At 31.8% G+C, this 8,096-nt stretch overlaps 1 protein-coding gene across 1 annotated transcript; it reads left to right on the top strand.

Annotated features, from left to right (window-relative positions):
• The first annotated feature begins 5,980 nt into the window (after nucleotides 1–5,980).
• LOC107430649 (aldehyde oxidase GLOX) lies at nucleotides 5,981–7,703 on the top strand. The gene has a single exon (XM_016041517.4). It carries the CDS (start codon nucleotides 6,064–6,066, stop codon nucleotides 7,690–7,692), a length of 1,629 nt encoding a protein of 542 aa, XP_015897003.3. The 5' UTR covers nucleotides 5,981–6,063; the 3' UTR covers nucleotides 7,693–7,703.
• Nucleotides 7,704–8,096: the final 393 nt, after the last annotated feature.

Here is an 8,096-nt window from a genome sequence, read left to right as displayed (position 1 = left end):
ATTGTGGTAGAATGGAAATTATCCATTTGCTTAATGTTGTGAAATTAAAACCAAAAATTCTTTAATATGTATTGATTTGGATTTTTATGGGGGGAAAAAAAAATGAAGCATTTTGGCAGCAAGGACAAAAAAATAAAAATAAAAATAACAAAAATAAAAAAATAAAAAATAATTTTTTAGTAATGATTTTCTGAAGTCATCACCAAAAGACAATATTTTTAAAAAAATGTCACTAAAAACCTATACCGAAAAGCCCATGATTCTTTAGAAAAGCGTTAGCTTTTATCCTTTTAGTGACGATTTTAAGAAAATCATCATTAAAAACCTTTTTTCTATTTTTATTATTATTATTTTTGTTCCCATCCCCCGCCCCCCCCTCCCCCCCCCCAAAATAATTTCTCTACCAAAACTGAATTTTTCTGCTATCTATTTGTTTATTCCTCTACTTTGAGCAGCAATTTCTAATAACTCTAAATTTAAGATTGTACACCAACAAAGTATCTCGATTTCTGTTCCTTCTCCATATGGTTGTAGCTGTTGGACTAGTTTGCTTTATTCTATTCAAGGGTGTTCAAATGCTTATCTAAGCTTCATATGGTATTCAAAGGAAAGAGAAAACGGTGTTGAAATATCTCCTACTACAAGTCGAAGCTGCATCTCTACTGAGTATTATCCTTGCATTTATATGGCAAAAAGCAGTGAGGGAATGGCCAGGGTTCATGGTTCGTTTCAATTATGGAGCACTTTCATTATGTCATTAGCTAATGGGAGCACTTTCATCTTGTCCTACTCTCTCTCTCTCTCTCTCTAACAAAAGGAAGTATCAAGCGGAGGAGAAGAGGAAGAGAAGGCACGTGAGGGAGCTTGGTTGGGAAATTGATGATGTAATATGAACCGTTTGTACCATTCCTTTTTAATCTAATAATCTTAGTTTTTCCCACGTTTTTTGACCGAATGCATTTTGATTAGGCCGAACCTGATAGTAAAAATTATATATATATATATATATATATCTTACAAAATCCTATTTCCCAAAACCAAAATAATAAAATTTTTATTTTGGTTCATTGTAAGGTATTCATCGATCCAAACCGATTTATTTGAAAAAAACTGAACCAATCCAATTATTAGTCAATTTTAATTCTTTTCATATTCAAACTGAATCAATCTATATATAAAATTTAATTTAAACTAATCTAATTAATAATTGATTTGGATAGATTTGAATGATTGATTTTGGATTCGTGCTCTTTTAAAAAACTTTTGGACTTTTTGTTTTAAATTTTGAACGACAATTTGGACTTTTTTTAACTATATAAAATATATATTTTTCATTTTATGGATAAATTGTTTAAAAGGAAAAAAAATACGTAAATGTTAAACAAAAAACATAGTTAAAACTTAATAATAATGATATATCAATTTTTAATTTCATGCAACAATAAAAATAGAATATATAGATAATAAAATAAAATTTAAATATATATAATTTTTTTATATTTTATAATTAATTGGTTCGGTTTAATTGATTTTTAATTCAAAAATCAAACTAAATTTAATAGATAATTAATTTTTAATTTTGTAATCCTATTTATCCAATTACATTTTAAAAAACGATTCAAATCAATTGGAAAATTGGTAGTTTCATCGGGCGACTGATCTTTTTGGCGTATCCCCAATTAATTGGATGGCTTGAGCTAAATCTCTTATATTGGAAAGTGTAAAATTTTACCACTAGACAATCATAAAAATTTATAATAACAGTCTTTAGAAGTCAGTTATATCATGATTTGAAACTTATTTAAATATTATATTCAGTATACGTGTCGATCACAGTACGGTTTAGACCTGGTCGCTAGTTTTTAGTGTACCCAATTGATGAATATGACTTGTTTGGTAGGCAGTCGTGGCATGATCAGGTAATATGATGAATTAAGCATTCCATTAAGCCTATTGTAGCTTTATTAAGTTAGACAGCAGCAGCTGAGGACCAAAACTTAAAATTGATTTGTAGAAGTATTATAGCAAATTGTAACATAAAAATGGTTCTTTTTGTTTTTTTGTTTTTTTTTTTTTTTGTTTTTTCTAATTTCGTATTAATTGGTCAAGGGTCAAATCGGCCTCTGTACCATGATCAAATTCTTTCCTTCGATTCGTTTATTTTTAGGGAATCTCAATATACCTTTTGCTTAAAACAATAGTAATCTCAATACTTTAGTGTCCCTTTGGGATCTGCAGTATGGGCATTGCCGGCCTGCATTGGGATGCAAACTCTCTATAATCCCAATTTCATTTTCCACCCAAAAAAAAAAAAAAAAAATCCTGCAGTGACAATTACTTTTTTTTTTTTAGAACAATAATATAAATTTGAATTTTATACAAAAACAAAAAATAAATTGTATAGAAATGTTTATGGGTAATATAGTGCAATGGATGATTTATAATTGTTACAAACAAAATAAAAAGGATGATTTATAATTAGATACTCCATAAAATATTTATAGCTGTTATGTATTTTATTTTAATATTACATATAAGTGTAATTGTAAAATTGATAAGATAATAAAATTATTAAAAATACAGTTATAAATTTAAACCTCAAACTTTATATCGGATGAAAATCTCCCCACCTCAAGTAGCAAACAAAAAAGACACTGCTTATGACTATGACAAAGGATTGATGGATTTACCTTCGTGTTAAAAAACTATGGGTCTGTAACTAAAAAGGTGGTCCAATCATACACTTACACCTGCCCCACGTTGTGGGCTTCTACAGGGGCTCTGAATTTCAGAAAGCTGTTGGCATCTTAGACAGGACTTTCTGAAATAATCAAATGGGTATACATTATATTATTTTTTTCTTTTGGTTACTTTTTTAGACCTTTTGGCCATTTAAACAAAAAAAAAGTTAATTATTTTATACAAAAGTTTTCCTAAAAAAAAAAAAGGTTAGTCCAATTAGGATTGCATAGAATATGATTCCACCTCCAACAAACATATAGCCCAAACTATACTCTCAAAGCAATTATTATAGAAGCGTCATCTTCTTTTCCTCAGTTAATTTTGCTTTGATTCCACGATTCCAACAAAGTTCAAACATATGAAATTGTCCGTTACTTTGTGTATAACAAAAGATTAAGGAACTTCTAAATCATCACCTATTTTATATTTAATAAATGGAGTTGGAGTGATAGAAAATAGTGTAGCCATGCATATGTATACGATTAAAACAAGTCAAAATACAATGATCCTGTTTGATCATGGTTTTTATTTTAAATTTTTAAAATATTATTTTTAAAATAAAAAAATAAATTATTTTTATTTGTTTTTAAAATAAAAATGTTTAGTAAGTTATGTTTGAAAACAGTTTTTAAAACTATAAAATAGATAACAGAAAAAATCATTTTAATATTTTTTAATTTTTTTAATTTATTTTCTAAAACTGATTTAAAAAACTAATGGTCAAACATGTAATCTTTTATTTTTGAAATAATTTTTTATTTTAAACTATTTTAAAACCTAATAATTAAATATGATCAATGTTTCTTAGAAGATTATTTCCCACTTACAGAGCTTTTCCATAAAAAAAAAAAAAGGAAAAAAAACTATAGCTTTTAAAAAACTTTTAACCTGGAACTTTATTGAATTAAAGCAAGAGAATATGTAAATAAAAAATAAAAAAAGAAGAAGAAGTAAAAAAGGGGTAAAAGAGAGAGAGAGAGAGAGAGAGAGAGAGAACAAAACAAAAATTATTCCTATTTGTTTTTATACTCCAGTGCTTGTTCTGGTTTATATTCTGAGCCTGCAAAGCCAATGCTATAAGAAAAGCGAATGGCTGTAAAGATTTGTGGTTTTGGCGATCTTTACGAGTGATTCTAAATGATAAAAACTTGTACTGTTCAATTTAAACTTGGATCACAACTATGTCCACACTGTTATAGTCCTTTAAATACATAAAATATTGAAATATTAACAATTCCTTTACTAAAACAAACTAATTCAAAATATTATTCGAATTTATCAGATAAAAAAAGGTATTACCCGAATTATGTATATGCATAATAACCTAATGAATTTTTCTTAAAAATTACTATACCATACATAACAATGTCAACATTTTACGCAATAAGATAACAAATACACTAGCATTAAAACAAAAAAATACTCTAAAAGGTGTAACAATTTATCAAAACAAGGAAAAAAAAAATAGAAAAGGTAGGTGTCCCAAAAAAAAAAAAAAAAAAAGAAAAAAGAAAAGAAACGCTTTATTATTTCATGGACTACATGGTCCACCCCTCCACTATAATTATCATAATGAGTTTGTCTGAATGACATTTAGTAGCAATATGCCATCTATTAGACCATATGTCTTCCTAGTTTCTCTTTTAATTATTATTCATGAAATAAAATATTAAAAAAAAAAAAAAGAATCAATTTCTGGCTTTCATTTTAGATTGCGACAATTTTTGGGAAGCTTCAGAAACTTCCTTCCTTCAATTCAATCATTCTTGCGGCAACATATTGACTGCAATAATTTTTACACCATTAAACCATATTTAATCATTTAAACGTACAATTAAACTTAATTATTAATATTTCATTAAAAATTATACATAATGAGACATTTAAAGCGTGCTTAACGTATTAACGAAGGAAATTGCTGGGTCTCATATTTTATCGTGTGGTTGAGTTACAGATGATTTTAACCTCTCGTTTAATAATGATACACGTGCATTAAAGAGAAACAGCTCGTGGGGGTAAGAGACTAAAAGGTCCACTTGTTGGGCCCCACACTTCCATCCAAATCCAAATTTAGCTTCTCTTTCTTCTTACGTCACCCACCTTCTCTTTGCCGACATGGCATTTAAGGGGTCTCATTGCACTTGCAGGGCCACTTTTGTCATTTCGTTACCATTGAATTTAGATTGTATGTAATTTTTTTTTTTTACTTTTTTGCTACTTAAGAATGTACCATTTTGTTGATAAGTTTAAAAGACTATTCCGTATTATTTTGCAAAACTATTTTTATTTTACAAATTGGAAAAGTGTTCAAATGTATTTCGTTACTATTTAAAAAAAAAAAACTATATTTGAAATATAGGATTTGAAAAAAAGTTGGAATAATTTTGGAAAACAAGATGTTTTACATACATTTAGAAAACAAAGATATAAAGAATATTAATTATTTTAAATAACAATGTTTATTTTATTAAATTTATATTACATTTAACATATATTAGAAGTTTTCAATACCAATTTTTTTCCGTATAAATATATGCCATACTTAACATTTACCAAATATAATTTTAAGATTTTCATTCTCATAAAAATAAAATATATTACAAAAAATATTTAAAATATATGAAATCCAGTTTGTTATATTTATTTTACAAAATTGGTTCATAAAAATTGTTGTAGAAATTTGATTTTAAAAATCCAAAATATTCAATTTATATTTTACAGAGTCTAAGTCAAAGAGGATTTAATTTAGTTTTTAATAGATTTTTTTTTATATTGTTGTTTTAAAAAATATTTTAAAAGAGTCTAATTAAATAAGTTAAAAATATCCAATTCATATCTTACTAAATTTTAAAATAAAAATATATTCAATTAAAAAATTGTAAAAAATCTTTTAAAATTTGACATATCCAAGCAATTGGAAAGGATTTTAATAAATTGATGAATTATAAAATTTCAGAAAGGAAAATAAGAATAAAAATGTTATTTTATATGAAGTTTATAAATTCCATTTAATATATTAAATCATTTAAATTCTATTAACTCCTTTAACAACGTTTATCAAACTCTAAATTATTGCGAAAAGAAAAAAAAAAAAAAAAAGGCTATAAAATCTAAAAATTTCCTATAGAGTAAGTGCACATAGATTGAATTACCATCATCCGAATCGGAGGTCCACATTCGTTCTCTTTGTTTGTATTACTCTGGACTTGGCTCCACGCTAACTCACTTTCCCCCAACTTCTTTAAAAAACAAAACAAAAGGCACAAGAAGCTGCTCCACATTCCACCTCACTCACTTTTTTTTCTTCATTCACTGTCCTAAATGGCCGCTCCACATCTCCTCCTCCTCCAATGGCTTTCATTATTCTTCAACTTCATCATTTTCACCAATATCTTCTTCTTCGCCGCTGCTCAGCTCCCAGGCACGTGGGAGCTTCTCCTTCCCAACGCAGGCATAGCCTCCATGCACACCGCCGTCACGCGCTTCAACACCGTCGTACTCCTCGACCGCACTAACATCGGACCCTCTCGCAAAATGCTTCCAAAAGGTCACTGCCGTAACGACCCGAACGACGAGGTTCTCAAGCGTGATTGTTACGCGCACTCCGTCGTCCTCGACCTTCAGACCAACACCGTCCGACCGCTGATGATCCTCACCGACACCTGGTGTTCTTCCGGTCAGTTCCTTCCCGACGGAACGCTTTTACAGACGGGTGGTGATTTGGACGGCGTCAAGAAGATAAGGAAATTCACGCCTTGCGAGGCCAACGGAAGGTGCGATTGGGAGGAATTGACCGACGTTGAACTGGTCGACGGAAGGTGGTACTCGACCAATCAGATTTTGCCAGATGGCTCGGTGATCACTGTCGGTGGGAGAGGGGCGAACACTGTGGAGTATTACCCGCCGAGGAAAAACGGTGCCGTTTTGCTCCAATTTCTAGCTGAGGCGGAGGACAATCAGATGGACAATTTGTACCCTTATCTTCACCTCCTTCCCGATGGCAACCTCTTCATCTTCGCTAATAACAAGGCGGTTTTGTACGATCACCAAGGGAACAAAGTCGTGAGGGAATATCCACCGTTGGATGGTGGCCCACGGAATTACCCATCCGCTGGATCATCCGCGATGCTTGCGCTTCAAGGGGACTACTCAACGGCTGTGATCGTCGTCTGCGGTGGGGCCCAGTACGGTGCTTTTATAGAGCGGAGTACGGATACACCGGCTCACGGTAGCTGCGGACGCATTGTGGCTACCGAACCCAACCCGGTTTGGCAAATGGAGGACATGCCGTTCGGGAGAATCATGGGTGATATGGTGATGCTACCGACCGGTGAGGTTTTGATTATCAATGGAGCTCAGGCTGGAACTCAAGGCTTCGAATTGGCTTCCAACCCGTGTTTGTATCCGGTTCTTTACCGACCCGATGAACCTGTTGGGTTACGGTTTATGACGTTGAACCCGGGTACTGTACCCAGATTGTACCATTCCACCGCCAATCTGTTACCCGACGGTCGGATATTGGTTGCGGGTAGCAACCCGCATTATTTCTACAAATTCAAAGCGGAATACCCGACGGAGCTGCGGATCGAAGCGTTTTCGCCCGAGTATTTGTCTCTGGATCGGGCAAATATTCGACCTGTAATCGAGGGAATTCCGGAGACGGTACGCTACGGCGCCGTTTTCGAGGTGGTGATTTCGGTGTCTTTGCCCGTGGTTGGGATGGTTGAGGTTAATCTGGGAAGCGCACCTTTCTCGACGCACTCGTTTTCGCAAGGTCAACGCCTGGTCAAATTAGCCGTTACGCCGACGTCGCCGGAAGAAAGTGGCCGTTATAAGATCAGCTGTACGGCTCCGCCTAACGGTAAGGTTGCTCCGCCGGGTTATTACATGGCTTTCGCGGTGAATCAGGGAGTGCCAAGTGTCGCACGTTGGATATATTTGGTGTCTTAAAACTTTTTTTTTTTTTTAAAAATGTTTTTGGGGTTTAATTAATTGTTTTATATAATTTTATGTGATTTTCGTTTTATAATTTGTTGAATTCGTAGAAGTTTGAGACCCGAAGGGAGTCTCTTTAGTCCTGTAACTGTGAATTTGAAACTATCAAATTGTTTAAATTGTGAAATTCAAATTGGTGTTTTCATGTATGAAAATGTATAATGTTTTATCAAAATTGATAGTTAAACCAATTAATTATCGATTAAAAACTCAATCCTCAATTTCTTCTATTCGTTATATTTTGTGAAATGGATTTCTTTTATTTAAATCTTGAACTTTTTTTTAAAAATTTTAAAATAAACCTTCTAACAGGTATTATTGACTCCAAAACTATTTGGATCGGTATACTAAATTCTCTA

Source organism: Ziziphus jujuba, chromosome 6, assembly GCF_031755915.1.
Source record: "Ziziphus jujuba cultivar Dongzao chromosome 6, ASM3175591v1".
NCBI classification, from domain to species: domain Eukaryota; kingdom Viridiplantae; phylum Streptophyta; class Magnoliopsida; order Rosales; family Rhamnaceae; genus Ziziphus; species Ziziphus jujuba.
The sequence above is the reverse complement of the archived record's forward strand: the minus strand, read 5'-3'. Positions and strand labels throughout refer to the sequence as shown.